We start from the raw sequence: 17,699 nt of genomic DNA on the forward strand, positions 1-17,699 counted from the left end.
TCAGAAAGCCACTTCCATCCCTCGGCCGGTTCCCAACCGCGGCCGGTTCACCTGGAGTTCACACAGGGGCACTGGGTGAGGACCATCTGGTCCTGGAGACCCTTTGGTTGACTCGACACTTCAGTCGGTGGTGGTTACCCTGGTGCTCCCCCTGGGAAGGGAGATTGCAGGGGGAGGAGCTCCCCAAGACCTTCCAGGTTGAACCCAGGGGTAAAAAGTGCACTGAGCTTTTCTCACATGGCTTTGTTCTTCTCGGTGAGCTCTTCCTGGAGCCTCTGGAGACCTTACAGCCTACAGGCTCCTGCTGCTGCTGTGATTGAGAAGGGGTTATTATTTGGTTTTAAGCCTTTTGAAGTTGTTACTTGCTTTTTTTGCCTGTCTTATGGTGTTCTTCCCTTCAACTGGACAGGATTTGGTTCTTTTTTTCTTTCCTCTTAAAGGATTTGTTTGAAACTACTTCCTATTTGAAGGATGCCTTCTTGCTTTTAATGTAGTGGCTCACCCTGCTGCTCAGCCACATCATCTTCCTTCTGACCTCTCCTGGATCCACAGTGAGAGTTGGGATGTTGGCTGTATCCAGATACCCCCATGCCACTGCCAAGATTGAATCCTCCTCTTCAACTTTTTTAGCTACTCTTGCAATTTCCTTCTTTGATTTGCTGAGTGCAAGAGTGGTGCTTCTATTTTGAACCTCTCTTCAGCCCTCCAGCCATGTTTGAGCTCAGCACATCACGGTTTCTGTTAAAGGGAGGTTTGAAATGGGTCTGGCATCAACGTGGTTGTGGCTGCCCCATCCCTGGAAGTGTCCAAGGCCAGGCTGGATGGGGCTTGGAGCAACCTGGGTTGGTGGAAGGTGTCCCTGCCCATGGCAGGGGTGGAATGAGATGATCTTTAAGGTCACAGCCACTCTTGCTCATCCTAATGGTCAGTGATCTCATCTTAATACTCTCCTTCCCTGGTTAGAATGGAATTTCCCTCTGCAGATGATCTGCATGACTTGCTAATTTGCTTTGATAACCTGATTTAACACAACAAATTACTCTTTCTTTAGGACAGGTGTGGCCTTCCTGTTTCCAGCATCTCCTGTGGCTGCAGTTCTGGCATCCCAGCAGTGGTCATGCCATGCCCCCATGCCATGCTCCTATGTTACCCCTCCTAGTTCTCCTGTTGGTCATCCTTAGACCTTTCTGAGATGTTTGTGGGACTGCACATGCACAGTTGTGTTGGTTTTTCTATCTCTCCAGGTTTTCTTCAAATTGACCCTTCTTTTTGATGCTTTTTCTCGACTTTTGCCAGATCCTGGCCTTCATTATTTGTGTGGAGTTGTGAAGCTCTTTCTGCCTCTGCACAGTCTATCCCACAGCATGGCCTGAGATGCTGATTTTGCTTCCCAAAGCAATACTCACACAAGAAAGCAAAATCCTAACAGCTAAGCCCAATTAAAAGTGGGTTTGGCACAGGGAGATCCCGGGATGGGGTGGGTTATGTGGAACTGCTCTCTTCCCACAGTTCCATCTGCCTGCCAGAGTGAAGAAGTGGAGCGAGGAGCCTCGCTTTGTGTGCACACGTCCTTGCTTTGTAAGGAAAAACCTGCTTCCTGCCTGCTCCCACTTTTTCAGTAGGATTTGATGTAATATTCCTCTTCCTCCCCGCCTTCCTCTTCCATGTCACCTCTTTTTTTTTTTTCCAAGTTAATTAGGAGGAAACGTGCCAGATGCAACAACTCCCACCAGCAGCGCCTGGAGTGCTCCCACGTTGGCCAAGGGAGGGAAACCTTGAGGGTTTTGCAGTGATGCTTTGGGAGGTTTTTAGTCTGGTGATCCCAAAGTAATTAGTAGCTCTCTCTGATGCTCTATGGGCATTTTGAGGGAGCCACTGGATCAAGGGAACATCATTACCCAGCAATGCCTCCAGATCCTATCACACATGGGTCTGCTTGATAGTTTGGAAAAGGCTCCAGAAACGTTGAAGAGATGGAAAAGAAAAGGCCCTGGGGAGATCTTAGAGAACCTTTCAGTGCCTAAATGGGATCCAAGAGAGCTGGAGAGGAACTTGGGACAAGGGGTGGAGGGACAGGACACAGGGAATGGCTTCCCACTGCCAGAGGGCAGAGTTAGATGGGCAATTGGGAAGGAATTGTTCCCTGTGACGGTGGGGAGGCCCTGGCACAGGTTGTCCAGAGAAGCTGTGGCTGCCCCTGGATCCCTGGAAGTGTCCAAGACCAGGTTGGACGGGGCTTGGAGCAACCTGGGCTAGTGGAAGGTGTCCCTGCCCATGGCAGGGGGTGGGATGAGATGGACTTTAAGGTCCCTTCCAACCCAACCCATTCTGGGATTCCATGAAATGCCCCTTGGCAGCCCTTGGGGAAGGGACACAGGTACACTCAAGGTGAACCTCTACTTCTTAGAGCAGCTGTCAAGCTGGAAACCATCTAGCAGGGGACTTTTTCCCAGAGGATTGGGGCCATTTGGAAAAAGAAACAAGGGCAAAACACCGACACAGCTCTGTGTGAACCCCTTGGGACTTGGACAAATGGGCAATAAGCAGCGAACACGACGAGTTAGACCAAGAAGTGTGTCCAACATCAGCAATATATTGATCTGTTCTCACTTTCTTTAAAAAATTTAAGAGGAGAAAGCTGCAACCAAGCGTTTGTTGCCATGGTGAACCTTTCCTGTGCAGGCAACACGGTCCTGCCTTAAGGCTGGAGGCAAAAAAAGGGCTTTTTAGTGTTTACATGCTCAGATGAGCCCATTTGGGGTTCGTGGGATCTAATTAGCAGTTTGCAATTAGGTGGTGAGACTTTGTAAGGCAGAAGGGCAACGAGCAGAACTAACTGAGATTGGAGCAATTTCAAGCTGCAATTAGATCAGCCTTCCTTGGGATCACATCCCCCCTCCTGAGGTTGTTCCATGGCTCTTCCCCAACAACTTTCCTTAAAAAAAAACAACTCTGGGGTTGTTCTGTGGTACCTTTGAATCCAGTTTGGAAGCTGGGATTTATTGTGCTTACCCATTTCCCTGGGTATTCACAGAAGCCTGGGTTTTCCTTGGTGTTTTCCAAAGGAAAAAACACAGGGATCTGTAGGTATCGCCTCAGAAGTCAATTGGAAAAATGAAAGAAAAAGCCCTTGATGTCTTGTCTTCCCCATAGATTTTATTGTCTACAGATCCAAACTATTGAATTCAGAGCTGATGAGGAGAAGAGAGGGAATTCAGTGAATTGCCTCCTTCCTTGCCATAATACCACTTTTTTCCTTCCAAATTCTCCAAGGGGATTTAACATCACCGTGGGAAGTTTAGTTTTCACTGACTTTGCAGAAGTCAGAACTTTAGAAGTTGGGATGTGAGTGCTACCACTGAAACCAGTATTGCCCAGTACACCCAAACTGGAGCTGATTCAGCCTCTGGGGGTTTAAACCCAAATTTTATCTGAGTAGTGACCCACAGGAAGAATTATCTAGGAAATAATATGCTCTAGGCAAAAAGTCCTGGGCAGTCCTTCAATGAACTGTGTAAGAGCTGGAATATTTCAGCTGAATACCCTGAAAAAAATCACAATAAAACTAAAAAAAACCCTCACTATTGGCATGGAAGCATCATGATATTGGGATATTTGTAGGGTGGGAGAGTAAACCAGGAGTTCCACTGGCATTGTGGTGATGCCACAGCCCAAGGCAAACTGGTAGGGAATTTTCTAATAAAACGTTGAACTGTCGGGGAAATTGTTTACAGCAAGGTGTGATTTGAACATGGATTTGTCAGGGGGGAAAGGCTGTTGATAGATAACATTTTGTATGATCTTTTGGATGCTTTTCCCCTTGAAGTGGAGGTGTCAAGGTCCGAGTGCAGTGTTTGAGGTGCTGTGAGAAGTCAGGAGTTTGTTGAGCCTGGAATTTCAGGTCTTGGAGTTGGAAAAATGTCCTCATGTTTTATCTGCCCAGTCCCCAATGAGTTTCCCATCCAGGTAAAGCCAAAAGTGATATCAGCAACTCTTTTGGGTTGGATCCCTCCCCTCTGAGCCACGGTGTGGTGTGATAAGATGTGACATGGCAGCAGTGAGGCAGCTTCTTTGCTCTCCATCTAAAAACTTCCAGAGTTAAAAAAAGATACAAGAAAAAAGGGAGGGAAAAGAGAAGAAACAACCCCCCTCCTTAAGCAATATCTTTTAATACTGCACAGGACAGGAAACACCACCAGAGGAAGGAATACTGCACATCCTCCCTCCACCCCTTTTAATTAAAGGGGATTAAAAGCTTGGGTTTGGAAGTCAGACTATTCTGTAGGGTGTCTTGTTTGAACTATTTCAGGACATTCTCAGCATTAGGACTATTACAAAAGTGCAAATGTTATTTTAGCCAGAGCTGAATCCGGGACTTCCCAGAGCAGGACCCTGAGAGAGTCCTGTTGGAAGCACCAGGGTGTTTTGTTAGAAGTCGAAGGAGAAACATGTGCATCTAGAAAACAAAAATAAGCATTTCCACAGTGACCTCCCACTGACTTCCAGTGAAAACCAGGGACCATGTTCCCTAAAAACCCTCCTGAGAACCTTGTGCCTTACTGAAATCACTCTGCTTTGTGTCTGCACAGAGTTACCATCAGCTGGCATTTTCTATCCTGGTTTCTTTGGTTCTTCTCCCAAAATTTGGGCTTGTTTCTGGCACACCAGCATCGTGTGGATGTGCAGGAACAGGGTGCAGTCCAAGCACAGCCACAGGGACACAAAGCCCTGGTGTCTGCTCGAGCAAAGGGTTGGGTTTTGTGAGCTTGGACCCACGGGAGCAGCCGTGGATTTTCAAGGGAATGATGCACTGCTCTGTGTTACAAGAGGAGAGGATCCCATGGTGACAAAAAAAAGGGTGACATTTGGATTTGAAGGCGTTTTCTCCTTACATGTCCTGTGTCCAGATACTCTGTCCACCCTCTGCAGTGCTGGGTGGGAGGCACTGAATCCAGCAAGCACAAGTTGTTTAATAAGCAATCATTAATCTCTTGGCACATTTAGGATTTCAACAACACTCCAGAATTGAGACTTCTGAAAGAGCCTGGATCATGGGAAGCACTTTCTGAGCTGGTTTGGCTGCAGTTGAGTGCATTCAGTTCCATTTCTGGGTGAAATTGGTCTCTGTGCAGCAGCAGGTCTTCAAAGCCCCATAATTCAAACAAATCTATTTGCTTAACTCCAGGACCAGCTTGGGATGAGCACAGCTTAGTCTCTGAGCACAGCTTAGTCTAACAGCACAATATCTTGTTCATGTTGCCAAACTCTAATTGGAAAGTGATGTGCTTTTAAAACAGGGGGGGAGGAGGGGGAATAAAAAATAACCTGTTAGTTTTTTAACTCTATGTTTTTAATTTCAGATCTCCTTCCCCTCCCAGAGGAAGTTAGAGATGCCATAGCTTTAATGTCTGGTTTAGCTGCCACTCAAATGTTCACTTTCTGTAAGAAAATCTAAACCAGGAGGTAATGCTATTTTCTCCTGATGTGAAAGGCATGAAAGGCAAGTACACTGCAAGCTGGAGTGATGGGGGGTCCCAGAGAAATTCCCAACCCTGACAACACGAACTGGAAAAGAAAGACAGCCTTTCTTTTCAGTGCAATAGTCTGTGCAGCTGGAGCTTTCAATCCCATTGTCACCACCAGCACATTGCTTTTCAAAATCCAAATAAAGTGGCTCTTGATTTGGATTTTCAGTTGAAGGTGTAAGACGTAGAAGGAAGTGGTAGCAGCTAAACCAGGAGTTAAAGCCACTGCATTGCTGACCTCAGAAGGATGGGCTGGAAGGAGGAGACCTGAACTCAGGAAAAGCTGGGTTATTAGCTCTCATACTTTCTCCCTGCATCCATCTGTCTGCAGCTCCGTGTAGGTAGATCCATACACACCTTTCACTCTTTCAGTGGTGTTTGCAATTAGAAAAAATGCCAGAGTGGATGATGAGCTTGAAGTTCTTCTTGTTCTTCCTTGGGGCAGGGCAGCAAATCCTCATCTGCCAGTAAACCCTCTCTGACCGGTCGAGTTGGGTGGGTAACACCACGGCATCCATCCCTCCAGGAATGGCTTGGCATTGGGATAGCAAATACCAGGCAGAAATGATCTGTGGGCACATTAATGTGCCATCAGTCTGTGTGGAAGGGCAGAGAACCCCACTGGGATTTAGGGAATGGCTCCCTGGTTACCACCATTCAGGGCTGGGTGGGCAGCAGGATCCTTCAGGCCCATGGGAGCTGTCACAGTCATCTCGTGCTGGTACTTTTATCTGACAGCTCACTGTCTCCCATCAGTGTTTTCCTGCTTTCCCTGCCAATGGAGATGTCCTGGAATAATTTTGTCATCCCTGTGTTTGTGAACATGCTGTTTATTGCTAATAAATGGCAATAATGTGACAGAGCCTGAAGTGAATTCAGCTTTTCTGTGACGGTCTGTGATTGACAGTAGAGCAGGCAAAGAGCTGGGCCTTTCCTTGATACCTTTGGTTTCAAATGACAGCAGTTATGGAAAGGGATACTGGGAATGTCACAGGTGCATTTGTGCATCATGAGGGAGATAGACATTGGGTCCCTGAGGAAGAAGCACAAGGCAGAGGCCTTTCCCATCCAGAGGGGTGGCATTTGGGAGATAGTTATTGCCTGCTCTCGCTGCCTGCTCTGCCTGAGGGTGGTTTTGGGGTGAGCATCCCTCTTTCAGCTCATACAATTCCATGGGGGCCTGAGAGTGCTCTTCACCTTGAAGGGTCAGACCCCTGGAGAAGTCTGAGGAGCGTGTTAACAGGGGTTTGGGTTCACACCAACCCACCAGGGGTTTGGGTTCATACCCTCGGTCATTTTGTTCTGCTGCAATGCTTTGCCAAGGGATCTCTCCCCCCTCAGAATGTCCTGACCCAAAGGATTGATACATGCAGGGAATGCCAGATAAGAAGGGTTTGCACATGGGGTGGGACCTCTGAGAGGATGAGTGGCAGGCAACACACTGGAAAGGAATACGGATTTGCTCTCAATGCCTCTCCAGAATTTGCTTTCAGGCATTCCCAGGCTCTGGATCTTGCTGGTTGTGTAAAATACAGTCGCTGTCCCTGCTTCTGTCTGTTGCCTGAGTGTGGCTAAATCTCCTGAGCCCCCTCACACAGGGTGAAGGTAAGGACCTCGTGTGGGCACGACACGAGGTGCTTTTTATTTTGGTTTCACCCATATGACCATCCACAGACTTCCCCTTGCCCAAAATCACTTGGGAACACGTGATCCTGGGCATTTTGGAGCCATTGGAGCCAGTGGGAAGGGAAGGCATGGGAGCCCTGCCTCCATTTGCTGCATCTGCTCCTCCTTCCATCGCTTTCCGACAACAAAGCCTCCTTGTTACATGAACTCGATCCATGTCCCTGCCACTTTTCATTCCCCTTTGGAATTGCATCTCTCTTAAGTCATGAATCCAATCCAGGAAGCCTCCCATGACTTCAGGGTGCCAGGCAGGCCATGGGTACCATGGGCAGACTAGACCCAGGTGGGTCATTTCATCACAATTGAAATATGTATCTTCAGATGCAGGGAAAGAACAGTCACAAAACCAAAGATCTGGGGGAATTTTTGCTTTCATTTACACAGACTGATTTTTTTTTTTTTGTAAGTGCCACACCAGCTGAAGCAGCATTTCAATAGAATTTAGTTGGAAGTGTCCAAGACCAGGCTGGACGGGGCTTGGAGCAACCTGGGCTAGTGGAAGGTGTCCCTGCCCATGGCAGGGGGTGGCACTGGATGAGCTTTAAGCTCCCTTCCAACCCCAACCAGTCTGTTATTCTGTGCTTCTGTGATCCCTTAAGAATCTTGCTATATCTTAAGAACCATAAGGAGATGGACTCTTTTCTTTAGTGGACACAGAAATAAGGGGGTTTTTGGGTGTATTTCTCCCCCCACCCCATCTGTGGCTCTCAGGCTCCTTTCAGGTGTGTCTTCTCACGGGCTGGGTCTGATCCTCACCACCCAAGTGACGTTGTTGTAGTTGTTCCAGTCTTTGCAGAGATCCAGTGGTTCCCTCTGCAGCAGGACATGGCCTCAGCCATGGATATAAAGCTGACCAAAGAGGTGTTAAACAAGCAGGTGTCTGTCACTGGGAAGGGCTCCGAAATTCTGGTTTTATCCACCCAAACTGTTCCTATCAGGGAGCTGGGGGTTGGTTCCCACTTGGTGGCAATTTCTGTCTGGTTGGCAGCGTGCAGGTGGAAAGGAGCCAAGTTTGCTCTCAGGATGACAGTTTGCTAACAGATGTCTAATGTTTCCCAACACAGTTGGCTCATGTGATGAGAATCGTGAGCTAGTTTAGTAAAGCTGAGCAGTTGGATAATTGCAAACCTTTGCTCCTCACATGTTCTCATTTATCCCTTTTAGCTGCCTAGGTGAGATGGTTGTTTAATCATTTTTTTTGTTTTATTCGTGGTTCTGGGAGGAAAAGCTTGGAGTAGTTCTCAGAGTAATCACTGTGCTAGGAGGTGATGGCTCACTGAAATGGTTGGGAACCTCCAGCAGTGCAACAAGCCACATGATTTCCTCTCCCCTTGTGCATAGCAGGCATTGCCCAAACGCTTGGGCCGTGGTTCCTGTGCTGCCATTCCAAAGGGGTGGGACATGTGGGTGATGGTATTTACTCCTGAGCCCCCTGATCACTCAGGTTTCTTCCATGTGATGCCTCTCCGTGCCCAAGAGGAGCTGGAGCAAGGCAGCTCCTTAGGAGGATGTGTTTCCTTTGCAGGGAGAGAAAGAAGTGGTGTTGCCAAGGCCCAGCTCTTCCATGGGATCACATGGATACCCCTCAGGGCAAGGTGGCTGCAGAAAGCCACTGAGGCCTCAGTAGGTCCCTCTGTCATTCAGATTTGCAGGAAACCTTGGAGGAGAGCCTGAGGGGTTCTGCAGGATGCTCCTGTTTCACTTAGATCTGAATCCCTCTTTCCCTGTGCTGGTTCGTGATGTCCCACCTCTGCTGTCAGCCCCAGCCCTGCCAGCCTCTGTTTGCTGTAGGGTAGGTGATAAGACCCCCTATCAGTAAGCAAAAAACACCTTAAGAGTGCATTGGGAATTGATTCCTGGCCTCCCACCAGCTCTTGTGGGAATTGCAGCCTTCGTTTTTAAAAGCTCTTTATTAAAGAACCAACTTTTCCTTGGTTTTCCCATTTTTCCCAGGTATCTTTTCTTTTTGTGTGCTTCCAGCTATGATTCTCCCAGCATTTTGGCCTGTGAGCCAGCACAGTTACCACAATATCCAGAGAAGGGTTCTCTCTTCCTTACCCCTAATTCAGCTAGAGACACACAACCCCAGAAATCCCAGCCCAGGACATTCCAGCCTTTCCTCTGTGTTGCTCCAGCACCTCACTGACCATGCCAGGAACGCTGATCCTGCCCTGGGCTTGCCCAAGGTGTCTTCCCAACACACCTGTCATTTATTAATTTAGGAACTAAATCACCAACTCTTCCAGAGGTCAGGAAAGCGTTTTCCCCTCTGGAAAGTTTGGGAACACCAGCACAAGGCTGCGGATTTAGAATAAAATTGATGGAAGTTTGGGGGTATTCCAGAGCTGTCTGGTCACAATCCTGTGCCACATGCTCTGAGATGGGAGCAGGGAGGTGGGACCAGATGCTCCACTGTGGTCCCTTCCAGCCTGACCCATTCTGTGACTATCCCAAGGATTCTCCTCAGTATCTTTATCCTGGTCCAGAACTGAATGTTTTCCTACAGACACACCAATATTAACATTTAAACTATTTTTGTATTTCTTGGCACTGCCCTCCCAGTGCCTTGAAAGAGTCTCTTTACTTTTGGAGGTGATAAATATGCCATCACATATGTTTGTCCCTATAAATGTGTGGAGCGAGGAGCACACGCTGGAAAACCTTGGGAGTTTTAGGGAGCAGCAAACTCAGCTTAAGCAAGTTGGAGGACAGGAGGTGAATTCCTGTTCTAAATTTCAGGATAAGGATCATACCCCCAGTTTCTGATTTAGGAGATGGCAGGGGAATATTTGCATTTTGTTCTTTCTGTTGGAGTTATTTATCCTTAAGCTTTGCAGGACTGAAGTGCATAACAACTGTAAGTTTGTAGGAATTTGGTGTTAACGTGGACTTTGACACTTTTAGGTGGGAATAAAACAGAATTCAGCTGGGGCTGTTGTTAGTAGGCATGAGAAGGGCTTGTTTGTTTGATTTTGCACGTGTTTTGGTTTCACTGTTTATTTTGGGCATTTCTTTTGTGTTTTGGATGCTTGTGGCACCTCTGGAAAAGCTGCATCCAGTCTGTCTCATCTACCTGCGTGTACAAACTCCACCTGAGCAGAGAGTTAGCCAAGAGATTTCCAAAAGCAATGATGAGAATGCTGCAAGTACATTTTCTAAGCAAAATAACACCTGAACACCTCTTTTTACATGTTCCAGTGAAAATCCAGAAGCTTTCAGCTTGCACAGCCTGGTCTGCTGGAAGGTGTCCCTGCCCGTGGCAGGAAGGTTGGAACTAGATGGTCTTTAAGGTGCCTTCCAAGCCAACCCATTTTTTGCCTCCTGACCTGAAGTTTGGCTGTTGAAGGGAAATCTTCCATGCTGGGAATTCACCTTCATAACAATTATAAATCGTTAAGGGTGTTTAACTGGTCTGTACCAGTGGTCTAATTTTTCATCCCGAAAATTAGAGCTGTCTCTTTGCTCTGTCACCCCTAAAACGACGTGTCTGCTGTGATTTAGAAGGGGATGTCTAAACATGTGGTGGATTCAGCAGAGGTGTTCTGGTGGCTGGTTTAATATGCAGCTGGTGAGGAGCACAGAGCGATCAATAACAAGGTTATCCCAAGTTCAGAGCAGGCTCTGCGCTCATTGGTTTCCAAAGTCAGATGCATCAGGAGCAAGGTCACCCAGGGGATCTGGTGACAGTATAAATAATAAAGCAGAGCTGAAGTAATTTGTTGACAGCACCACACCCCCCTCCCCGAGAGAAAATTGTGCTTTATTGCATCGGATCTGGGGCTCGACGGCGAGACCTTTCTCATTTCTTGACACCGATTTTTCCCCTTTTCGCTTGAAAAATGATGGGTCTTTGCTCTCTGTCCCCCAGTGTCATTGGAGTTTTAAATAGACTAAGGAAGGTGGTTTGAAGGGAATCAGTCAGGAAATCAATTGCAAGCTGCTAATGAAATAGAGACAGGCCGTGACGGACAGGGGACGTTCAAAAGCTGGACGGGTGGATTTGTGTGTCCGTGGTTCCCACTGGGATGGTTTGTCACTCCGTTACCCTGCACGAGTGAAGCCTCCAGGTGAAACAGGTGATTGCAGTCTGTTAATTGCTCAAATTAAGTCCTGCAAACCACCCAGCTGCCCCTGTACACCCTCCATGCCTCCCTCCATAATCCAGCCAACTCCCTTTTCCCATACAAGTCTGTGCTGCCACCGGCCAAAGGTCGGACGCTCGCGGGGACTCTCCGGCAGCTGAATGTCACATTTTATTGAGTGGGTGGATCCTGTTCATCCATTTCCCCTCCGAGCCTTTTCTAAAAATAGCACAAACCTTAACAAGGAGCTATTTTGGAGGACTCATGTTCATGGGGGTAGTCATGGGAAGCTTATTTTGGCAGGCTTGCATGTGTTTGATTTGCATGCTACCCCTGGTCAGGGGCTTTGGTGGACGCCTGTGGGAGCCAGTTGGACACGGGCTAAAGACAGGGAGCATCTGGATTTTGGAACCTGGGTTGGGACAGCTACTCCAAGTGAGTTTACAGGAGGAAAAGAAGGGAAGATATCCTCATAGGAATGTTGATATGTGACTGAAGTCATTCATTTCAGGCATTTGCACACCAGCCCACAGCTTATCGGATCTGATTTCATAAAACCTGGCTGTGATTTCTCTCCAGGGACCTTAATGATCTTGCCATTTCCAATAAACATTTATAGAAACTACTGCCGGCCTGTGGATAAGAGAAACTCCTATGAGAGACTTTTATCTTCCAAAAATACTCAAAGACACCAAAAAAAAAAAACAAACCAAAACCCAAAAAAACCAACCAAACCAGGCAGGAGAAGATCACTTGAAAATGCCCGGCGGGTGGCTGGAGCTGAATTGCAGTGCCAGGCGTTTGCTTTGTAGCCATGCCTAGGAGGGGAGGTTTGCTTTTCCCCCTTGGAAAACTGGAGCGAGGCTGGAACTGGGACCAGCAAAACCCCATGAGCAAAAGCAAACCCTAAGAGCCCCGATGGCCATGCGGCAGGTAAAGGCTGCGCCCCCGCGCTGGCGCCGGGCGGGCGTGGTGGCACACGGTGCCCCTGGCTGCACCTCTAAGAAATTTCCGTTTTTTCGCCTCAAAAACTCCAGATACGAAGCCGAAGCTGCCTTCTTTGCCAACCTGAAACTGGCCGACTTCAACATCATCGACACCCTGGGAGTCGGAGGCTTCGGCCGAGTGGAGCTGGTAGGTGACCTTTCTTCTTATTCCTGGCATCAGTCCTGTGTTATGAGCCCTCTTTTTTCTTAATTACACCTGAATTATATGATGGGATGATGTGTTTTCTAATGGGTGAAGAAAGATAAATCATGTTCCCCGAGAAGTAAAAATGTACAAAGAAAGCTTTGCAGCAACAAGAAGAATTTATGTGGTGGGTTGAGAGAGATTAACTCGGCTGGTGCTGATAACACCAAGGTTGTGGGTTTGATCCCTGAATGGGCCACTCACTAAAGAAATGGATTCAAAGATCCTTATGGGTCCCTTCCAGCTCAGAATATTCAGTGATTTTCTCTCTAAGTGGTTCATGGCATTGATTTATGGCCTTTTAAAAACAACCTGTGTGGCTGTTGAGCACTAGGATTAAAAAAGCAACCTAAAATCTTACCGGAGTAAGGTACCATGTCGCTCCTAAGCAGTTTCTAATTCAGGTCTAGAGATAGTGCTCCTGACAGCTGTACATTCAGTGCCTGCACCGTGGCAAAACATCCCAGAAAGCTACTCACTTGTTGCAGAATTGTAGAGAAAAGACAAAGTCTGAGCTTGCTTTTTGCTCTGTTGGATTTTGAGCTCTTTGTTGAGGCAAAGCCTGAGTGAGAGGAGACCCAAGGGCAGCATGTGGCCCGTTTGTAACATCCCATCAATACAGAAACTGAGAATAGAAAGAGGGAGGTATTTTACATCACAGAGGAGCTTCTGACACTGGACACTGGCAGAATATGTCAGGAACTCCTACAGGTTAGGGGCAGAAAAGGAGCAGAGTTACTGTTGCCATCACAGAACTTCAGGGAAAGCCCCCGCTCGGAGCCGTGTGGGAACCAAATGCACCTGTAGTGCTGGGAGTTGGAAAATGGGCAAAATTAGGTGTTTTGGTGATTGTTTGTGAGGTGACCAGTAAATTCTGTGTTCAGAGCACAGCTCCCCTGGGATTTATTTCTGACTTTTCCTGGTTGGATGTCTATAAAGTCGTGCGGAGGAGAGAGTGTCTGGGAGAGTGTCGGTCCCTTCCTGGGGTTTGAGGTTTCCTTTGTTATTTGTTTGCTGTTAGCAACTGTTGTTTTGGAAGAGAGTCCCTAGAGCTCCCTCATTCCCTTTCCCTGCTCCTTCTGTAGTCATCTGCTGAGGGTGCCTTAGAGCAGGAGTTTAATCCAGGTTGTGCCCTTTTGAAGTCCCTTCACCTTCATCTCAGCAGCCTCCAAGAAGCCCTGAACCTGCTGATGGCAAAAACACTTCTATCACCTCACAGGGGTTTTCTTCAGGGGTGGGTGCCCCTCTGCTAACCAGGAAAATGCTGGTTCAGCTCATTTTTAGCTAATGCTGAATTGCACCAGAAGGATAAAAGATATTTAAAAGTGCAGCTCGACGCTTATTGTTTTTCTTTACCACAGAGGGAAATGTTGTAAAACCAAGAAAATATTCTTTTTGTCAAAACAGAGCCTAAAATTGCTTCCACCTCCTCCATGGAAAACATGGGTTTATTATTTCAGGCTAAAAAAGGAACGAAATGTATAACACGGTGGAGGAGTTGACTTTTTTATTGCCTGAGTGTGTTACAGGAGCCTGTTAGTGCAGGAATGTTCCTGGAAAACGTTTACATTTTTGTGCTTTCCAAGAGTAAAATTGATCAAATGAGTAAAGGACATTGCAAGGAGGAGGATTTTTATAGTGTGGACAAGATCCCCCAGGGATCGTCCCCCATACCACTCAAGAGGGCAACTGGTGGTTGCTCTTCCTCATCCCTAACTGGACTTTGTAATTAACTTTTATCCAGGTTTCTCTTAAGGGCATAAACCATCCAGGGTTGGAGAGACCACAGTCTGCCCTGAAAATAATAGGAGTGGACTTTTTGGGATGCACCCACTATTTTTTGCAGCTCAGCTTCTCTGCTTTGGGTCAGTTGAGCATCTCCTGTGCTGGGCCCCAGGGGCCTCAGTAACACATGGGAATAGGGAGTGTCACCTCCTGTTCATGTCCTGCTTTGCAAAGGACAGGGATGTGGGTCAGGTGTCCCCAGCACTCATAAATCATCTCTCCTGGACTTTATTGCTCTTGTCTTTGGTCCTTAATTTCCTTTTCATTTAAGTCATGCGCTTCCAATTGTCTGCCCCAGGTCAGTTCTTTTGGGTTTATCTCAAGATTATTTTTGACAGCTCTGAAATAAATACGTGGGAGTATCTGAACATATGGGATTAGAGCCATTATTGCCTTGAAATCAGTTTGTGTAGGTGGTGGCTGAGCACAGGTAAAATTCAGGTCCATGTCCTCTGGAAGACACACAGCTTGGCACATCCTGGGGCTGCAAAGGACCTGCAGATCCCATCATGCAGCAGAGTCAGATATTCCTAACCGCTGCTGATCAGTTTTCCCTGATTTCCTGTTGAAGTCTTTAGGGAAGGAGGTCCCCAGGAAGTTTTACTCCTAATATTTATTGTTTCCCTGCTGTAGCCTCCCTGGAAACACAAACACATACAGCTGGTGAGGTTGAGTTGTGTGGATTTGAAAACCATTATCACCTGAACCTGAAGAACTCTAAAGGAATAAATGTGCTTTTGAGCTTTACATCCTGAGCAGGGACAGGACCCAGGGAATAGCTGGAGCTGTGCCAGGGCAGGGTTAGGTTGGATCTTAGGAAAAGGTTCTTCCTCCAGAGGGTGGTTGGGCACTGAACAGGCTTCAATTTGTAAAAACTGCTCTAAATTCCCTTCCTTTTCTCAAAAATCCTCTCAGCCCTCTCTGGCTTGATTTTAATAGTTGCAAAGTTACTAAAATTCTTCTTATTTTATAATCCAAGCCATTAATGCATGGTTTTTTATATGCTACACAGATCTCCTTGAAGTCTTTTTGGCTTGATGGTGACCACTAAAAGCAAAACCCCTTTATAATATGGAGATGAGCAAAGAGAAAAGACAAAACCACACACATAAAGTTTTGCCACATTTTATGGGGGCCATACAAGACCTTTTTTAAATGGACACTACGACACTTTTCAGTTGTATTTGGGTTTTAAGAGAAATCTGCCCACAGATTTTGAAGTGCAATCAAATCTATTGCAGCCTCTAGCCTGGTTTGTAAACAAAGCCATTAGTGAATTAATTAGATGGCAATGAAAAAAAGCAGTGCAATTGTCTTCCTATGGCCTGACAGATGCACAATTCAGATATTTATTAGTGGAAGTTTCCAATTGTATGTCCCAGCTGTTACAAAGCTTTCTATTTAGAAAGGTCTGGTTTTGATTTGGAATCTCCTAATTTTTATTTTTAATTGTCAGAATTGACCTCCAGCTGTGCCAGGGGAGGCTCAGGTTGGCCAGGAGGAGGAATTTGTTGCTGGAAAGGGTGGTCAGGCCTTGGCAGGGGCTGCCCAGGGAGGTTTGGAGTGCCCATCCCTGGAGGTGTCCCAGGAAGGCCTGGCTGTGGCACTCAGTGCTCTGGGCTGGGGGACAAGGTGGGCATCGGGCACAGGGGGGATCCATGGGCTGGGAGGGCTTTTCCAGCCTGAATGATTCTGGGATTCTGTGAATTCTTTGGCCTCCATCCTTTTATGAGAATGGGCCTTTTGGGTGCCATCAAGGGGAAGAAGTGGATTTAAGAGAGGGATTCAAGTAAATCCCACATTCATGTGACAACGAAACTGCTCCTCCTGAGCTCCCAAAATGCTGGTTAGGATGATTTGTCCCTTTTTTCCCCATCCCTTCTCAATCTCTTGCAGCAGATTCCCTTCCTCAGGGTATGCAGGATGCTTCATTTCAGCCACCCAGTCAGGTGGGGCTGCACCACTGCAGAGCTATTTTTTTGTAGCTGTCCCTGGATTTTGAACTCCTGTTGACATTCTGTGCATCCTTTGTCGATGGAAACATGTTCTCAGGGCCCCTCTGTTGATGGGAAGGGTCTTGTCAAAGTTTGGGAAGCTGAGATGTGTTCACAGCCCGTGAAATAGGGGCAGAGGCCAGATCAGGATATGAGCTGTCGAGCCAGAGGCTGCAGCCCCTGTTGGAGGAAGGAATAAGCCATAAAAAGAGGTGCTATTTTGCAAAGAAAGCCAAAGTGGGGAGCAGAGCAGGATCGTTATGGGGTTTGATGGAGTTTGGGTCCATTTGATATTTTCAAGACACCACAGCAGCAGGTTTTTCCATTGAGTCTCACATATTTTAGCCATATAACCCTTCTTCCACTGTTTGCTTTTTATGGGAATGATTTTATGCATGAAATCGTTGACATTCCTCACTGCTTTTTAGCCTTTTGCCTCTAGACGTTTTTGAAAGATAATATTTACCTCTGGGCTTTACAGGAAGACACACATTTGAATATATTTTCCCAGTGCCCTTTGCTCATAAAAAACTTTGCTGTGTGTCTTGTCAAGCACTGAGAATAAATTTTCAGCAGAGGGATCAATATGTAGAATTAAAGGGGTTTAGCACAGTTGATTATTTGATTAGAAATTGTTAAACAGCTGAGATTTTCCAAGGATGGTGCTTTTTTTAGTGTGTGTTTCTAGAGTGTAGTTTTGCAATTTATTTTCCTGTAGAGTCTCAGAGCACTCCCGTTGTGATACAATATTTAGTGCTTTCCCAACCAGTGGAATCCAGACTTTTCCAAAGAAAATAAGGTCACTGTCGTGGACACTTTCCACCCTGATGCCCACTTGGAGTTCGTTCTGGATTCATCCTTCAAAACGTCGGCCTAGAGCTCGTCTCAAAGGCTTCAAATGAAACCTCCATGATTTTTCTTTCCATCTTATTATATAATTACAGGATGGTTTGGGTTGGAAGGGACCTTAAAGCTCATCCAGTCCCACCCCCTGCCATGGGCAGGGACACCTCCCACTAGCCCAGGTTGCTCCAAGCCCTGTCCAACCTGGCCTTGGACACTTCCAGGGATGGGGCAGCCACAACCTTTCCAAGCAACATCACAGGTGGGGGTTTTTTAAGTCTTGACTGATTTTCCAGCCTAACCCAGACCCATCTCCCTACCTGTTCCACTCACAAGTCACCCAAAATTAATGACATGTTGAGCATGAGGTAGGAAGGGAGAAGCACCATGTGCAGCTTAGCTGTAATTTGGATATGCAAATTATAATTTCTCTGTAAGGTTTAGATCAGGAGGGGGGCTGAATCTGGCCTGGATGTAGAAAATTCCTTCAAAACCCTAATCTCAGGAGTTGTTAAGGTTGGAAAAGCCCTCCAAGGTCACCGAGTCCCCCCTGTGCCCGATGCCCACCTTGTCCCCCAGCCCAGAGCACTGAG

At 46.9% G+C, this 17,699-nt stretch overlaps 1 protein-coding gene across 1 annotated transcript in view; it reads left to right on the plus strand.

The window, feature by feature from the left end:
- Positions 1-17,699, plus strand: part of PRKG1 (protein kinase, cGMP-dependent, type I) — a 367,703-nt gene that overhangs the window by 327,808 nt on the left and 22,196 nt on the right. Inside the window, exon 10 of the mRNA XM_017832653.1 lies at positions 12,331-12,427. Coding sequence (XP_017688142.1) covers positions 12,331-12,427 — 97 coding nt within the window. The remainder of the gene's footprint in view (positions 1-12,330; positions 12,428-17,699) is intronic.

Source organism: Lepidothrix coronata, unplaced genomic scaffold, assembly GCF_001604755.1.
Source record: "Lepidothrix coronata isolate B3197 unplaced genomic scaffold, Lepidothrix_coronata-1.0 Scaffold204, whole genome shotgun sequence".
NCBI classification, from domain to species: Eukaryota; Metazoa; Chordata; class Aves; order Passeriformes; family Pipridae; genus Lepidothrix; species Lepidothrix coronata.